The sequence below is a fragment of the Drosophila mojavensis genome, unplaced genomic scaffold (assembly GCF_018153725.1).
Source record: "Drosophila mojavensis isolate 15081-1352.22 unplaced genomic scaffold, ASM1815372v1 contig_136, whole genome shotgun sequence".
NCBI classification, from domain to species: Eukaryota; Metazoa; Arthropoda; class Insecta; order Diptera; family Drosophilidae; genus Drosophila; species Drosophila mojavensis.
The window spans coordinates 6,958,565-6,976,336 of NW_025318667.1; the positions used below are offsets into that span (position 1 = coordinate 6,958,565).

Below are 17,772 nucleotides of genomic sequence, written 5' to 3' on the forward strand. Positions count from 1 at the left end.
AACGCGCCAAGGTTTGGTTTCGGGTTCGCCCCCAGAAGGAATATATTCTGTTTAAGACTTAAGAGATTTCTTCTTTCTTTTTTTTTCACTCTGCATAAATACATTGATTCATACGTATATTTAATTTAACTTCGTAATACTTTGTGGGCCTTTGCTGTTGCTATTTCCATTGTATTTTGTAGCTTGAAGTTACAGGTAAACAGTTTACGCACTTGTCAAATGCAATTTCTAGTTCGACTTGATCTTGCTTACGGCTAGAATAAATTGGTTTTCAAATAGATTTGAATCTTTAAAATTGTTGGTTAATCTTACTCTTGATTGCGTATATATATATATATATAGTAATTATATTTTATACATATATAAAAAAAAAGACATTTGTATAAACACTGAAACGCTGCCAGGATAAGTCCAACAATTTACATTTAACAATTAGATATTACAATAAAAGACAATGCAACAGCTCTGAAGTGATACGATTAATAATACAAATAGGTTTTAGTTAGTTTCATGAGTTGAAACCCAATAGCAACATATAGTATATAGTCTATATATATGTATATGTACACATACATACATGTATATCTCTTTCATCCATACCAAAACACAACTTACTTGGAGTAGAATCGTTGACAACCACAGTTTCAGTTTCTTGCACATCACATACATATTTATAACGGTCTAGTCTACTCTACAGTGACTCCGTCTCCATCAGCCCCTCGTTCGTGCCATTGCCCACACGCACATTGACGCTCTCCCTATCTCTAACCCTATCCCTATCCCTATCCCTATCCCTATCTCTATCTCTCAGCGAACGCAGCTTCATTGACGTCAGCTGACGTCGACTGCCTCAGAGTCGTGGACTCTCCAGTATGGTGTGGCTAGACATCACGGAATTGGCCAGCGCAATCGAATTTCCGGCCACGGACAAATTCGTCTTGTTGTTGGAGCGCCGACGACAGAATCCGAAGCGTCCCCCATTGCACAGCCGCATGCCCTTGAAGGTGTCCACAAAGGCGCGCCGGAAGCTGGCGTTCATGAAGCAGTAGGTAATCGGATTGCAACAGCTGGAGGAGTAGGCGAGCAGCTGCAGGAAGCTGATGGCCGTATAGTCCACATACTCATACACCACGGGCCCAATCAGCATCGTCATTGTGTTGATCACATACAGCGGCGTCCAGCAGATGAAGAACTCCAGCACCAGCACGAACAGCATCTTCACCACGCGCTTCTTGCTCTCCAAGCTCTTGCTCTCATTCGATCTGCAGGCAAACGCATCGAGACCTTAGACAGTTGCTGTAGCTCTCTGACTCTCAGTGGCACTCACCTGCGCAGCGTCGCCTCCGTGACGCGCAAGCTGGGCGTGGACAACGATTTCCTTCTCTCCCCATCCTTGGCTGAGCTCATGTACAGCTGCTGCTGCTGCTGCTGCTGTTGCCTCATTGTGGTCATTCGCTGCAGTCGGCCACAGCATTCGCCGGACACGCTGAGCTGCTGCTGCTGCTGCTGCTGCTGATGTCGCACCGACTTGACCGAAGCACTGCGCATGCAATAGAGATGCCGTCGGCCATCGCACGAGCCAAACAGGCGACGCTTGCTCCCACCGTGATTATATCCATCAGCTGAAAGCGAACGAACGTAGATATATAAAAGCCTTTATTATTGCGTAAAACTAAGTCCTCTAAATACACTGCGCGTCATCAGGTTAGCGCCCCCCTTTACACTCAACCTCAAAGCTAAATAAAATCTAAACCATCAGAGCTCCATCTTTGAAATTTTTTTATATTATACTCCATTTATTTCTCTTTAAAATACAAAAAGAATGGCTACTGTAACAATAAGGATTATTTTTTAATAATTTTTTTTGTAAAATGTACAAAAAATTTGTAACAAAAATTTGGTCATCAGATTAGCGCCCCCTGCATTAAATTCAATTTATTTAAGCTAATGACCAAAAAATAACACCTGTATTTTAAGCTATTGTTATTTTTAAGTAATATTAGTAGTGCGTAGTGCCGTTTTTTGTTTGAAATTACTTAAAAAATTCGATTAGAAATGGAATTATAAAGTTGTTCAATATTATTCAAGGATATGGTTGACTAAGCGTGTTCAGTACCTTCGATTAACTCTGTCTTTGTACTATAATGCTTTCCGGACTCATATACTTTCCTGACCAACCATCCCCAGACGTTTCCAATGATATTAAGGTCGAGTGAGTATGGTGGCCACTCCATGAGATCAATTTTTTGGCCCTGAATCCAGGACTTCAGGGATCGGGCGGTCTGAATTGGGGCATTATCATGCTGGAAAATCTAATGCCGGTTTTCAGACAGGTTATAGAAATGCGGAACAGCAGTTTTAAACACGATATTATGGTCCTATGCGTTCATGCGCGATGTCAAAAATTGAAGCTTGCAAGTGCTGTAGTAAGATATTGATACCTACACAAATGCCACACCACCCCCCCGCCGCAGCGGCTTGGAAACCGTTCCAAATAATGTTCTTCTATAAGTAGGTCATGGATATAATAATTATGTCCATCAGTTCCTTCCAAATTCAATTTTTCTCATCAGAAAAGACAGCATGCTGCCATTGGGTAGACCACGTCATATTCGCCCGGCCAAAATTAATGCGTATTTCTTTTCTCAGCATATCGACTGGTGACTTTTTTTTTACATTCTGTTTCTTTAAGTAATTAACTTTCTTAATTGCTCTTTAGACCGTTGATAAGCTCGTCTTAACACTGATTTTAACCCTAATCTTGGTGGTCGATTCGTGGGAATTCGAAGCTTCTCGAACTAATGCTCTTCTATTTCCTTCTGAAATCACTTGATTATTGCCGCTTATATAGTTTTTTCCATAGTTTTCCCTATTTGTAAGAAAATTGCCACTTAGTTTTGTGTTTTTTCCTGATTTTTCAGCAATTTTATGGTTGCATAGTCTAGATTCAAAGTATGCCTCAATCTTTGATTTTCAACCAAAGATAAAACTGTTTCTTCACCCATACTATAAATATCTTGAATACTTTGAGCTTCACAAAAAATTTGGTGAGTGTAATTGCCAAAATAAGCAAGATAATTACAATTGCATTTGGGGGCGCTAATCTGATGACGCAAAATAAGTGCACACATTTTTTGCGAAAATAGAGCAGAATAGAAAATAAAACATAACGGGTTTTTACTCGCTTTTTTTTTGGTATGAGAGACATCTCATATGATGATAATGAAAAAAAAAAAAAACCAAGAAGTTACGTGCAATAGACAAAGAGAAAAACGTAAAAGAAAATGAGTGTAAGGGGGGGCGCTAACCTGATGACGCGAAGTGTATATAGAGGAGGTCAATAGAGATCAATAGGGTAAACTTGGCGGTGCCGAAACATGCTCAAGTCAGGACTAGGACTACGATGACTAGGATATATCCAAAGGGTATACCCTTAGAGCTGCTGCTATTCCCATCAGTCGACTCTTTATAGAGCGGCAGATGGACGGATGGAGTGACGAAGGGAAGAATAGACAATGGAATAGACGGATGCATGTACGGTAGGGCAATGTATGGGTAGACGGATGTGGCTTGATCGACTCAGTTTATCACTCAAATACAGCTTATATATGCTTGATGTCATCCAGTACGTCTGCTTCTGAACATAACCCAAATTCCCATTGCCGTTGAGTCTTAGACGTTTCGTAATGCCATGCAAATCATATACTAAATATATTGAACTCCTGCTTTGTACTCCTGCTGATATTTTCATGCAATTTAAAAATGCTGTACATGCAACAGTGTGCAGAAAGGGAGCGAGAAGTGGAGAGGGAAAGCCAAACAGAAAGCGAAACAGAAAAGAATAACAAATATGGGCAAGTCAACAAAAGGCAACGTTTCGCTGTAGCAAGTCAAAGGCAAAGGAAGGCAAAGGCAAAGGCAAAGGCGTTTTTAAATGCGACTCAATGTGGAGCACTATAAATCATCATTTCTGACATAGCACTCACATAACTGTACATGTGTATGGCATAAAGCCTTCTGACTTTATTTATGTGTGTGTGTGTGTGCTCTGAATCCAATGGCATTGAGCCGAGCGTGAACGAGTGGATTGGGGGTGATGGGGTGGTGGGGTGGTGGGGAAGTGTCTAAGTGATTAGATGATTCTCGGAGTTGAGTTTAATGCTAGCAGGGATTGACTCAACAGTTTATAATCACAAGCCAAAAGCTCGCATGTTTGCTAATGGAAAAACAGATTTGCATACACCAAAACTTAAGCTGAGCATTGACGGGGCCTGCACGACCAGCAGATGCCCTGCAATCGCAGTGCCAGACAGCGTTGGCTTAGAGTGCCTTTTGTCAGCCAACAGGTCTGACATCTGTCATCCACATCCAAAAGCCTTTGGCGATAGCCGAGATAGGGTATCCGCAGAGAGATAAAGCTGTGCTGAATGGATGGCAGCTTGGCTGGCATTGAAGCTGCCTAATGGAAAGTCCAATAAGAGCGAGCAGCAACTTTGACTGACAGCCGGCGTGTGTGGCTTATCAACTGCAGTTGGACGGACCTGGACATGCACCTGGACGTCAACGTGGATGTGGATGCGGGTGTGATTGGTTGGGTGTTAGGATGCCATTGGTTAGTCTACAGAATAATGCTCGCTTGTTGATTTTAATTAGCCGATTAGCAGGGTGTTCGCTGGAGCCGTTGAGCCATCGGAGTAGATGCAGCAAGCCGTGGTCCGCATCACCTTTTTGGCTTTGTGCGTCCGACTCGTTTATGGCACGTGGCGAATGCTGCCGGCTGCGATGCTGCAGCTCTTTGCACAGCAACGGTTGCCGGTTGCCCGTTATCCGTTGCCCGTTACCCGTTAACGGTTACTGCGCGCCGTGGCACAAAGGCCGTGCCGCAAGCCATGCGCCGGCCAAGCGCTTATGTCCTCAGTGGGACGAACAGTGCCTCAAGCTAGGCAAATGGGTGGCAGCCGGGCGGCTCAGCACGCTTCAGCTGGCTATTGGAGCATCGCGGTGCGCATACATATTGCATCGACTGTGAAAACTCTTCAATTTAAAGTACGAATGGAAAATTGCGTTAAATCCATGGGAAATCTTTTCTGATGCAGTTGCAACAGTCCCAAAGAATTCCTGAACAATAAATGGGGGATTTCATTAGAAAACTCATGAAAAGTCCCAAAAAATTGCTGAGCTATAAATCGGAAATTCAATATCAAAATCCTTGAAGATGGAGGTGAAAAAATCCCAAATAATTCCAAAGCAATGAATGGGAGATTCAATTACGAATCTCTATCGATGCACTTGCAAGAGTCCCAAATATTTCCCAGATAATAAATGGGGATTCAATTGGAAAATCCTTATCGATGTAGTTGCAAAAGTTCCATCAATTTCCTAAACAATAAATACGGATTCAATTAGCATATATTTGCAGATGCTGTTCCAAAGGACCCAATTAATTCTCATCCAACAAATGGAGGCACTCAAACAGAAAATCCCTATCGATGCAGCTGCAAAGGGCCCAAGTAGTTCTAAGAAAAGGGAACTCAATTAGGAAATCTTTTCCGATGCAGTTGCAAAATTCCGTGCACTACTTAGCGAATTGCAGGCAACTCTCTCTCTCTCTCTCTCTCTCTCTCTCTCTCTCTCTCTCTCTCTCTCTCTCTATCTCTTTTGCTAGGCAGACCTCAACTTTGGTTTCGACACTTGAGCAACCTCTGAGCAGCCGCATCATGCATCAGCGTAGGCTCATTGACATCACTCTGAGCGTTCCATGTAGACAGAGCTCAGTTGGCTTAGATGTATGAGTCAATAGTGTAAGCAGATTCAAGTCAAATTCGGAATAGGAGAAATCCAGTTTGAGCCTAAACAGTCACAGCATCATTTCACATAATATTCGACCAAATCGAAAGTCAAAACTAAATTTACTTCTACTCAAAATATATTTTGAAGACGAAAATGTGTAACTGGCGCTTCTGTCTGCAGATCTTTCTATTTCTATTGATTTTGGCATGGGGTAAGTGGAGCGCAAGCCTTTTAGAGTGGAACCCTAAAAGGTTTCCTGTTTTCAGCGGGCGTTTGCGTTAAGATGTCGTACGATCAGCTGACAAAGCAGCCAGAAAAACGCCATGCAGCAGAGAGCGCTACACAGAGCAACATGGGTAAGCTTTGGCCCATACGGCTACACTCTGCTACATTGTTACGGGTGAACGGTGCAGGAGTACAGGACTTGTATCCGTACGATCTACTGGCCGGCAGTCAGGAGCACGATCGCATCTTCGACAATGGCTACAGCAGTCGGCTGCTGCATCTGATCTACCGCACCGTCATGCACAGCACCAACGACCGCCGCCGCCAGGTGGAGTTCGAGTGGCGTGTGGCAGCCGCACACAAGTTTATGAAACTGGCAGCGGCAGCTGCTGATGATCGACTAAAGGCGGGCCTACGTCGGGTCAACGCCGGCGATGACTCGTTGCCCATCAATATGCGGCGCTCGATAGATGCCTCAGGTGAGAGCCGGTAGTAGCTAATAACACCCGCAGCTCACAAATCTCTCTCTCTCCTTGCCCCACAGAGCTGGTAGCTGCCGACGACCTCAACTTGTCGCAATTTACAGAGAGCAGCTCCACAGTATCCGAGTCCAATGGAGACTCTTGACTTGCATTTTTTCATATTTTTGTTTATACATTTTCTTTACCTTCAATAAGAGCAGCCAAGGCTGAGCGTTAAGTTTGTTATGCGGGCAAAAATCCTCTTTGAATTTACAAACGAAAATTGCCAAAGGCTGTAAAAAGTTAGCCAGTGTAATTCCTACAAGAACATCAGCAGTTCAGTCCACTTGACTGCTTAATGCTCGCTCAGTCGGATGTGAAGTGAAGGAATAATATTTCAGTTGTATGAGAAATCAACTCGGGGCTGCGCAATAGGTAGAGAACAGTTTTCTGACTACGTCCTTGATCTTTTTATAGAATGATCGTCTGATCGTCTGCCCATCCATCTATCTAACGCCTGTCCATCTATCTATCTATCGTATGTAAGTCTGTTCGTCCGTCTGTCTGCCAGTCTGTCCGTCAATTCGAGAGTCTGTCGATCTGTCATCATCTTTTTATCCGTCTGTCTGCCCGTCCGTCCCTCAATCCGTGAGTCTGTCGATCTGCTTAACTATTTATCCGTCTGTCTGTCCGTTTATATATCTAACGGTCTGTCTGCCCGTCTGTTGGTAAGTCTGTTTATCTAGCCATACGTCAGTCCGTCCCTCCGTCTGTCAATCCGTTCGTCCATTCATCTTTCTCTTAGTCTGTTTTCTTGTGTATCCTATATAACTATCCGTGCGCCAATTCATCTATCAATCCGTCCTTCAGTTTATATCGATCCATCCGTCAATCCATACATCTCTATCTACTCATTCATCTGTCCGTCCGTCCATCTACATCTATATATCCATCTCTCCGTCTATTTAACTGTCCTGCCATCTGTCTCCCCGTTCCATCCCTCTGCCTCTGCGTTCATCCGTCTGCTCTTCTGTCTAGCGAACAATTTAGTCGCTACTAGCGACAGACTTACTTCTAAGAACTGGCCCAAAATGACTACCCACTCTCACTGAAGGCGTGGCACATGAGGTAAAGCTGTTTAGCAGCTGGAGTTAAGATATGGGACAATTAAAGTGCTGTCTCCTTCCACACTCCCATTCGAGCCGCGAATGAGTATTATGCAGTCGGCAACGCCCGACTGACTTGTTCATTAAGCGCAAGAGCTTACCAAGTTGAGAAACAGATTAAGAATTCATCTTTTCCCATTGCCAATGAATAATATATATCTAACTTGGGCAGCTGAGTCTTTGGTTGGGTAATTAAAAGACGACAAAAATTTTGAGCGCTGAATCGCATATGATGAACGTGAGATACTCCTCACTAAAAGGGCAACTGCATGTGTGAGACATGAGCTAGAGCTGAGCTCAGCTGGAAGTGCGACTAAATTGTGGCTACCCGTTGCAAGGCTTTAATGAGCGGCGCAGCAATGGCGAATATTACGAGTTTAGGGCTCTAATTATATTTGACTTGGTTATGCAAATTACGTACGAGCGCGCCAAAGCTCTGCGTTGAGTGTAATAAAACATTTGCGCCACCTCCTCCGGCCGGGACTCGACCCGGGCCAGGACTCCAGCGGCTGGCTGCCAGTGCTGCCTCCCAAATTTATGACACAAAAATGTTAAGTGCTGGCCGTAAATTGGATAGGTTTAAAAAATAAAATAAAAAATGAACTTTAATAAAAATATATCATCAACTGGCGAAGCGTTTGTCTCTCTCCCTCTCTCTCTCTCACACTCTCTCTGCCTCTGTTCAAGGTGCTCTTTGCGGTCATGTGTTCTGTGTGCGTCATGTGAGAATGTGTCACCATGTGCCGGGTATAGCCAACAATCTGGTCGCACTAATTTGCGCTGGGACTTTTGGGTCGATAAAGGAGATAACCGGGCATTTAACGAGCATTTAAATGCTCGACCCCAGCATAAATTACGATATTTGCTTTGGCCCTTTCGTCCGTTTGGAAGCCCGTTTAAAATGCGGAAGCGGAAATGGAACTGCGACTTCAAACTTGACAGCGGCATCCTTTTACGGCCACAGCCCGTCCATGACAATTCATTAACTTGGGCCTGAGCTCCACTACCGCAGCGCAGCGCAGCGCAACGCAACGCAACTTTATGCTAATATGCGATTTCAGTTTACCTCATTTAAAGAGCAACCGAGAGCAGAGCTGTATTTGGGGCGGAGCATACTTTCGGGCGTCCGCTGAAAAAGAACTAAGCGCATTACATTTTATTGGCACACACACACACACATATAACCAAACAAACTTCTAATTAACGCGAATAATGTTGACTGAGACGCACAGAGAGACTGAGTCGAGTCGAGCCGAGTCGAGAGCCTGACGAACTATGAAATGTTTTAGGTTTATGAGCCCACTCTAAGTAGGCTTTAAATCTTAATTGATTGACAGCTAACAAGAGAGTCAGACAGAGAAGGAGAGAGAGAGAGAGAGAGAGGGTGAGGGCGAGTGGTAGAGTGTTGAAAATTCAAATGGCAAACAGTTAGGCAATATTGGTTAAGCTGCAGCTTAATGTGCGGCACGTTTTATAGTTCAAGCATTTAAAGCTCTGCAATATCGTTGCGAATGAAAGGCCATTTGAGTGGCTCACTTGAATTTATCAAATGCTCGAAATCAAATTGAATTCAACGGCAGCCGATTTATCGCCACACACACACACACGCACACACTCAGAGAGCGGCCGATGCGGCGTATGAGTGACGCGGTTAGTTAGCCATGCGGCAGAGCTAAAGTAGGATGTTGAATCACATTTTACGCCCGGCTGATTTTTCCATGCAAATTGCCAGTGTGTGTGTGTGTGTGTGGGCGAGTGGGCGAGTGGGCGCGGCAGCGTGCATGAGCAGGAAATACTTTAGCAGCGTTGGCGAACAGGAAACTGCGGCACAGTCAGGCAATTGAAGCTGTCGTGCGCTGACTTTCAACAGCCACACACTGTGAGTCAGAGAGAGAGAGAGAGGGGGGGAGAGGAGGACACAGCGTGCTAGCTCCCTTTGACTCACCATAATAATATTGGTTTGCTCCACATTGTTGTTGCTGCTGTTGCTGCTGCTGCTGCTGCTGCTGTAGCAACATGTCCAGCTGGGCAGCGCTGTCGGCGGCCAGCGCCTCCTGGCGCATCTGCATGCGCATTAGATAGTTGGAGCTGCCGAAGGTGCGACGGCTGCCGCTGCAGCTGTTGTTGTTGCTGCTGCTGCTGGTGGTCAGGCCGACGTCGGGGCCGCTGCTGCCAAAGTTCATGGCGCGCTCGTTGCGCATGCTCACATAGAGCGTGCGCGTGATGAACATGTAGGCAAAGCTCAGGGCGAGCAGCGGCAGCACCAGCAGCGCCAGGTCCAGGAAGATATTATAGGCGCGCTCATAGCCCAATGAGCCGACGGGCCACTGCTCGCGGCACTTGCGCAAGCCTGTCAAATACATACATATCAATGGCTAAGAGACGAGGCCAGAGCTGGCGCACGGCTTACTCACCCTGGCGACTGGTGGGCATCAGCTGGCTGAATACCGCAATGGGCGTCATGCAGACCAGGCTGCCCAGCCAGATGAAAGCGATGATCTTGTTGGCATGGTTGATCGTCTGCCAGGTGCGCGACCGGAGCGGATGGCAAATGGCGTAGTAGCGCTCGCAGGATATCGCCACCAGAGTCCACGAGGAGACGGCCACAGAGGCGGCTGCAACAAGAAGAAGAGCGATTTACATGGTATTAAAGGAAAAAGAAACCTGTTTTGATTTACAAAATGCAAAGGCGCGATATCTATGAAGAATGTTCAAATAAATATATCGATATTTGCCATGTCTGCCATCGATAAGAGTCATCACAGAGTTCATTTGAACTACAAATATCGATAGCTATCTTGTCTCTCATCGATAAGTCATCACTGCCGCAGCTCATAGTTCATTTGTCTATTAGAATCATTCACAGTTTCAGCTCCATAGTTCATTTGACTAAATAAAAATGTTCAACCAGCTTAAAATTTTCAATTTTCACGTTCACGAAACGCGAGTTGGTTTTTTTTTTTTTTTTTTTTTTTTTTTTTGCCCAGTTCACATTAAAATGCTAATTTATGCCGACTCTAACTAGGTTTGCGTTCTGCGGGCTGCCGGCTGCTGGGCATAACAAATGTGATCCATTTGAGCACGGCCAACGATAATGATAATGGCCAAATGTTGGCACGCGCTAACGTTATTTGCATGCCGCCTGCCGCCTGCCGCCTGCCGCCTGCCGGCTGCCCCATCATAATGAAGTCAAGCCACCTTCAGCTCTGGCCCAAACATGCAGCATTCATCATTGCCAATGCCTAGTTGGTATAGGACTGCTCAATTTGAACTACCTGCTGATGGTGTTGCTTCTCCTGCCCCTCCTCCTACGGCTGCTGCTGCTGCTGATGAGCCAGTCAAAGAGCAGCGGGTAGCGAGGGGGCGTGTTTCTGTCTGTTGACTTACGTGCAAAATCAAAAAAACACAAAGTAAGAAAATACATGTATACATGTATATGTATGTGAGTGTGTGTGTGGGTGTGGGTGTGTATATATGTAGGTATACAAAATTAGGCTTTTACGTTACGTCAGAAGCCGCTTTGCATTCGTTGGCATGCAGATAGAAAGCAAACAGTGACACGACTGTGTATGTGCGCATGTGTGTGTGTGTGTGTGTGGGAGAGTAACTAGTTGGGTTGGAGAATTGGCACAAGGGATTAAGGCCGTGTGCCGAGAGCGACTTTGGTGCTTGCAGCCGTCGCAACTGTTTTTTCGTGGTTCAAAAGGAATTGCGTGTGGTTGTTGTTGCTGTTGTTCTTGTTGTTGTTGTTGCTGTTTCAGCGGCAACCAATTAGCTGAGCGTGGCCGAAATTGCTAAACAAGCCAAGCTCATTAACAAAGCAACAAAATTAAATTTAGCTATGCCGCCGCATCGCCGCTTTTGACCATGGTTCAATGAGTCCGCCCACAAATAAACATGCAAATTTTATGGAAATGATAAATATAGGAAAACTGGCGATACGGAGAGAGGGAGAGCGGGCGGGAGAGAGAAAGAGGGAGAGCGACAGCGAGAGCGAAAGCGAATCTATGTAGCTGCACCAATTGAGCAATTCCCTTGGCATTCCGTTGGCTGAGCATGTTGCAAAATAAACTCGGCCCAAAAGATTTCACAATAAATGTAAATAAAATTTAAGTAATTGTTTTTTATTTTGCGCACGTCGCACAATTGAAAGATATTATTACTCCCAGCTCCCACACACACACACACACACAGAGAGAGAGAAGCCGAAATCTTCGCCCAGCGTCCAGACGCGCCTTAAATGAACATTAAAGCGAAATTCCATCGAGGTGCTCAAATTTAAAGAACTTAAATGCAAAAAGTTCAGTGCGAAATCGTTATTTAGTATATTTAGGTGTTCGCTGAGAGTAACTCGAAATATATTGATAGCTCACGCTAAATAAGCCCGACTCAGACTTGAGCCTTGAGCCTGGACCTCTTGAGCTATATTATCGCATTTTTCCATAATGTTATTTCTATTTTAGCATCGATCTGAGCTGAAAGCTTCTTAGGGCCATCCAAATAATATAAAGTGTACTTAAGCTTAAATTCGATTAAATTTTATTTGCTCTTTTATGCCCTGAACCCATTGAAAGTGCGCACTGAGGGTATATTGGATCCCTGGAAGTGAATGTAGATGCCATAGGGTGGTACATACGTACATATATGAATGATAAGGCCAAGGAGTTGACTTGGCCTAGGCATGTTCGTCAGTGAGGCTATCCGTTCGTCCATCCATCCGCCCGTCTGACTATCTGTCTGTCCGTCTATATGAAAGCATCGATCTTGTGAATACGTATATAACATACATTTTTATAATTTTTTCGATAATTCCATTAATTTCATAACTATCGATAATTATCGATAAGCGCATTTCAAGTAAGAAAGTCATGATCTTTCGCAAAAAGAGACATCTGGTTATCCTTAGCACGTTCTACATAGTTTCAATGTCTATGCCTATTTGTAGTAAGCAGTATGAGCTTTAAGCCTTTCCCGATAACTGATCCCACTTCCTTTAAAAGATGATAATCGATAAGCGTATTTCAAATTTTAAAGACTTGTGCTTTAGCACATACACACACCGTAAATATTCTGATAAGTACTCTGAAAATTTAATAAAGAAAATTGATCTAGAAGAAAAGTTTTTCAATCATTTCCTATTTGCGAGCGCAGTCGCTGCGAAGTAGAGCGGAGCGCTTGTTTGTATATATGTATGTGTGTGTATGAGTGTTTGCTATGTGTGCATAGAAGCAGCATAGAATGGCTAAAGTTACAGCTCTGTCTAAAGTTCCGGGTATCCGCGCGTCGGTCATTGCCAACTGGAATGCATTCTTCCTTGTTTGTTACTTAGAGAATTGTCAAAATACTGCGCAAAGTGTTCGTGCCTCGAATTACAAAAATTATTGATTGAGCCTACAGCCTTAATGCGCTTTATATTTGACTCTGGTTAAATTTATAGCATAGATAATCGAGCTTGTTGTATCTAAACTCATAAGACGCTTAGTTTACAGAGGGCTTGAAATAGGTATATCAAGTAAGGCCACAATTAAATTATGAATGCAAATTATAAACATATTAACATGATATAGAGTATTCTTGGCTTCGTCATCCAATGTTTTATTTTGTCTTTTGCTTGCCCCCGAACTACATACATACATACATACGTTGTTATCTGGGTTCGTGTCGCATGTTGAGCTCTGTTATTAGCCCGTAAGTTCGTTTGACCTATTGGGATTTGAGTTAAACATTGAAAATATGCTCCCGTTGGCTTTTTATGTATAAAAATTGGTTTATTGCCTGTTAAATTTGGCTTACTTGTGGACCGACGGGCGGGAGAGTAGTGCAGAGCAGAGACCCGATTCGGCTAGGGCGGGAGCGCAGTGCCCACTGGCGACTGGGATTGATATTTGTGGCTCGAATGCAGGCTCATTGAATTGTAAATTGCTAAAATGGAGTTGCGTGTGGGCAGCGGCTGCGGCAACAACAGCTGCAGCGGTCCCGGTACGGGCACTGGCTGTGGCAGGTAATGCTTATGCAGCTTAGTCGTTTCTCATTTCTCAATTCCCATTACTCCCGCTGCTGTTGTTCGTGCTGCTGTTTTTAGTTTGGCATGTGTTGCATGCTGCACGGCCCCCAATGCCCCCAATGTCCTCAAAGCCCCACCCATACGCCCACGTGCTCACGCGCCCACGCATGTCAAACGCCCGTGCACTCGGCGTTGTTTCTGAACATTCCATTTCAATCCATTTCATTTCGTGTGGATGGCGGCTGATTACGCCTTGCTCCGCCATTAGCCATAATTTTTCACGTTGTCGCTGTCATTTGGCCACAGACATTGCGCCCGCTAATTTCACTCGCCTCGACTCGACTCTGAATCGTCGTATGTCCGTTTCATGCATAGACGATCTGCCAGACAAGATTGGCTAAACGCAAAGGTCGGCGCCTCATTTGGTTTTTGGGATTCGTATATTGATTTTGCTCAAATTATGGAATTTTGTTTGCCTAACTATTGCGTTCGGCTTTGAATAGCTCAGAAAATACAATTACATAGGGTAACCCATTTGTTTTTATGGAGACCTGAGAGACGTTTTCCTTGAGTAGTGGAAACAATTACACAAGCCAGCAGGTTTGAGCTCTAAAAGCTATGCTGCATTCGAGTGAGACTGTATCAGAGTCTTTCTCATGCCTTCAGCTTATTCGAACCAAGTAAAAATTTCTATTAAAATATATATATGCTATTAAAATATATTTTTTATAGGTGATATAATCTGAAATGTGCCCAAAATATATGTTGTTTGAAATGTTCTGACAAATTTTGGTTTTCTGTTGGCCTGTTGTCTGTTAGCCTGTGTTCTGTTAACAAGTCTTCTGTTTTCTGTTATCGTGTGCTCTGTTAGCCTGTGTTCTGATAGCCTCTGTTATGTTAAGTTCTTTTATGCTAGCCTGTGATCTGTTAATTTATGCTCTGTTAGCATGCCATCTGTTAGCCTATGTTCTGTTAGCTTGTGTTCTGTTAATCTATGCTCTGTTAACAAGTCCTCTGTTAGCAGGACATCTGTTGGCCTGCGTTCTGTTAGCTTGTGTTCTGTTAATCTATGCTCTGTTAACATGTGCTCTGTTAATCTATGCTCTGTTAATATGTGCTCTGTTAGCCTGTGTTCTGTTACAGTGTGTTCTGTTAGTTCGTGTTCTGTTAAGTTCTATTACGTTAGCCTGTGATTTGTTAATCTCTGCTCTGTCAGCACGTACTCTGTTAGCTACTCTTCTGTTAGCCTACGTTCTGTTAGCCTATGTTCTGTTGTCCAGTGTTGTTATGTTGGTCTACGTTTTGCTGGCTATCCTTACCTACTTTTTCTCTTGGCCCCTGCTCTATTGGCCGGCGCTCTGCTTGGCTAGTGTCATCAATCAATTGCATATTTTATGCTTTGGCTGTTGCCAGACGCCTCTCGCCTCTCGCCCTATCAATTACCGCAATCAGTACACTTCGAACAGACTTTATTATACGGATAACTCGTTCAATGATGGCTTGATATTGTTTGCCTTCAGTGCCCTTTGATGCAACTTGCTGTTGATTTTGTACAGCGAAAGTTGTTCATAAAAAAGTTGCTTGTTTTTCCCGTGAAGTTCAGGGAAAGTTGAGAAAGTGGTCAGGCTTCTAGGAGCGCAGTAGCTAATGGATACCGGATACACTCTAATTTGCATTTGTTGCCTTTTGCGCTTGCTGTGCTTTGGCCGTGGGCCCTTGGCCAATTGCCGGCTAATTAATTTAAATGAAGCCACAATTTGCTAGTTTCAGAGTTTATATGGCCTGGCGCTGTCAAGGCGCAACTTTTCCAACTCCAACTCTGTCCATGCTCCGGCAGTCAGTCAAAACCTACGCAGTTCCATGCGGTTGTCAGGAGTCAAAGGTGTTGCTAATGAACGGTGCAAAGCACAGAGGCGGAGGGGGCAATGAAGACCTTAAAGTGCAGTCGAAAAAGCCCAAAACAACATTTGAACCGCAGCCGCACCAGCATCCGAGCAGAGCTGTAAGTGCATCCAACGCTTAAGCAAATAAAGCAGAAGTTTGCGAAAGTCTAATAAACTTTGCTCAGTCAATAAGACAGGCCAAGAGTAAGTTGTGCCATAAACTATGGTTAAGCCAGTTTTGGCCTTTTCAACTTGCTGTTCCAGCTCAAAACGCCAGAGATTTGCATTGCAATTTAGTCAGGCGTAGGCAAACAACGCCCCAGTTCCGATACGGACTCTTGCTAGAAACCCGGAGGGTCGTCCAATTTGATACTTTGATTAACCAATGGCACTTTACCTTGAAAATGATCTCAAATGCAACTCAGAAAATTATGATACATATTTGAGCTGGCCCAAAGAGAAATATTTGCTAGACTGATTAGACTTGAGTCAACTGGAGGCAGGCGACTAGAATAAAAAAGTGAACAGAGCAGAAGCGGAAGGAAGAGCAGTGGAGAGTAGAGAAGGAGAAGAAAGAATATAAGCAGACTGAAAAACAGAGTGAAAGAGAACTGACAAAGAGAGAGAGAGAGAGAGAGAGAGAGAGAGAGAGAGGATAAGAGAAAAGGAATAGAAGGGAAAGGAGACAAAATGCCAAGAATCATAAAAGAAAGCCGAGGAACAGTAGCAAAACCATGAAATGAACATAAAGAAGATGGATGAAGAGGGGATAAATGAGTCCTATACAATTGAGACAATGACAACAAGTGCATTCAAATGCCCCACGTCAGTCGGGTCAATCGTAGGGTACTAGGGATTTGAAGCAATTAACCTATTGAATAGGAGCTCGGGATATCATGATTTTGTATGACTAAGTGCAACAGTAAGAGGAAGGCGTACCAGCAATCAGGCTTCTACCTAAATCGATTCAGCCATGTCTATCCGGCTGTGTGCCTGTCCGTCCGCTCGTAGGCCACAAAAGCTGAAGACTTGAAATGTTAAGTTTATTCAGTATATGCAGTATAACTTGAACATGTTTTTCGATATTTCATTACATTTAATTAATATCGGTAAAATTCGATAAATATATTTCAGAAAATGTTGATTTCTATACCACAATCTCAACTTATGATTTTCGATAAGTGACCCAACTTCATTTAAGCCGATAATAATCGATACAAGTCATCGAGTATTTGGAATAGCAGCTCTGCTGCTAAGTCCAGCTCCTAGTTCAGTGTATTTCGTAGTCGGGCATTGCCGACTGGCGCACTCTCACTTGTTTAATTCTGCAAGGGGCTTAAAATGTCAATGCTCATTTACAGTTATTCTAATTAGCAATTTATTTCCGTGGAAACTCTTTCCCTCTCTTTCTCTCTCTGAGTCTCATAGTCTCTCGAGGGACGCAGTCATTCATTCACACACTCTCTCTCTCTCTCTAATTGTCACTTTACAAGTTTTTTGTCTGGCATTCGAAAGAATTCGTAGTCTAATTAGAATTAATGCAATAAGCTTTCTCTGAAATAGGTTTTTATTTACAAATGAATAAATCTTATAATGACAAAATTATTAATGGGAAAGTAAATTTATGTTAAAATTTAATTATTATTCTGTTTTCCCTTTAAAAAATACCTGGACTTTCGATCATATTCTTTGCAATTCCCATAAGTGTAGGATATGTTGCATATGTTTATAGGCAAATCACGATTTGTATGCTCAGAACAGCTCAGAATATTGTAAAGCAATTGGAATAAAAAATCTCTCAAGTAGTTTGTGTCTGAAATTCCCTTTGTAGTCGGAGCAAAACTGTCACGACTCATATCTTGATGTAACTGCATGGCTCTAAATCAAAAAGTGACACCGAGTGTGTGAGAGGGAGAGAGTGAAGTGTGGAAACTGTTGGAGTTGGTGTAAATATGGAAATTTTATGCGATATTAAAGCAGTACCAGAGCGATGGTATCGTAACTCACTTGAGATGAGAACGATGGGTAGCACTCGTTTCCCCTCCCTCTCTCTATTTCTCTCTCTCTCTCTCTCACTCTTACTCCCCCGTGTCCATACGGTGCCCGTCAAAGACATACTCCAGCTGCTATTTATAGGCATTATCGATGGACCCGATGGATGCGGCACGGCTGTTAGCCGGCTTTTGATTTAGTGCCTGATGGCCATAACTAGTCGGAAGGCGTCATAACTGCGATTTCATGGA

The 17,772-nt window shown here is 43.7% G+C and overlaps 2 protein-coding genes across 2 annotated transcripts in view; one reads left to right on the plus strand and one right to left on the minus strand.

Annotated features, from left to right (window-relative positions):
* Positions 1 to 406: 406 nt before the first annotated feature.
* Positions 407 to 17,772, minus strand: part of LOC6586102 (octopamine receptor 1) — a 30,559-nt gene continuing 13,193 nt past the window's right edge. Inside the window, exons 3-6 of the mRNA XM_044007564.1 lie at positions 10,057 to 10,257; positions 9,588 to 9,992; positions 1,328 to 1,622; positions 407 to 1,262 (exon numbers count right to left, since the gene is read on the minus strand). Of these exons, the coding sequence (XP_043863499.1) occupies positions 851 to 1,262; positions 1,328 to 1,622; positions 9,588 to 9,992; positions 10,057 to 10,257 (1,313 nt within the window). The 3' untranslated portion in view covers positions 407 to 850. The remainder of the gene's footprint in view (positions 1,263 to 1,327; positions 1,623 to 9,587; positions 9,993 to 10,056; positions 10,258 to 17,772) is intronic.
* On the plus strand, positions 5,785 to 6,734 carry LOC6586103. Its single transcript, XM_002011690.4, has 3 exons — positions 5,785 to 6,001; positions 6,057 to 6,494; positions 6,560 to 6,734. The coding sequence occupies exons 1-3, from the start codon at positions 5,944 to 5,946 to the stop codon at positions 6,640 to 6,642; spliced, it is 579 nt and encodes a 192-aa protein (XP_002011726.2). The 5' UTR covers positions 5,785 to 5,943; the 3' UTR covers positions 6,643 to 6,734.

Coding starts and splice junctions, on each gene's coding strand:
- LOC6586103 (XM_002011690.4), top strand. CDS start 5,944: ATGTGTAACTGGCGCTTCTGTCTGCAGATCTTTCTATTTCTATTGATT. Junction 6,002..6,056: donor TCTATTGATTTTGGCATGGG/GTAAGTGGAGCG, acceptor TCCTGTTTTCAG/CGGGCGTTTGCGTTAAGATG. Junction 6,495..6,559: donor GCGCTCGATAGATGCCTCAG/GTGAGAGCCGGT, acceptor CTTGCCCCACAG/AGCTGGTAGCTGCCGACGAC.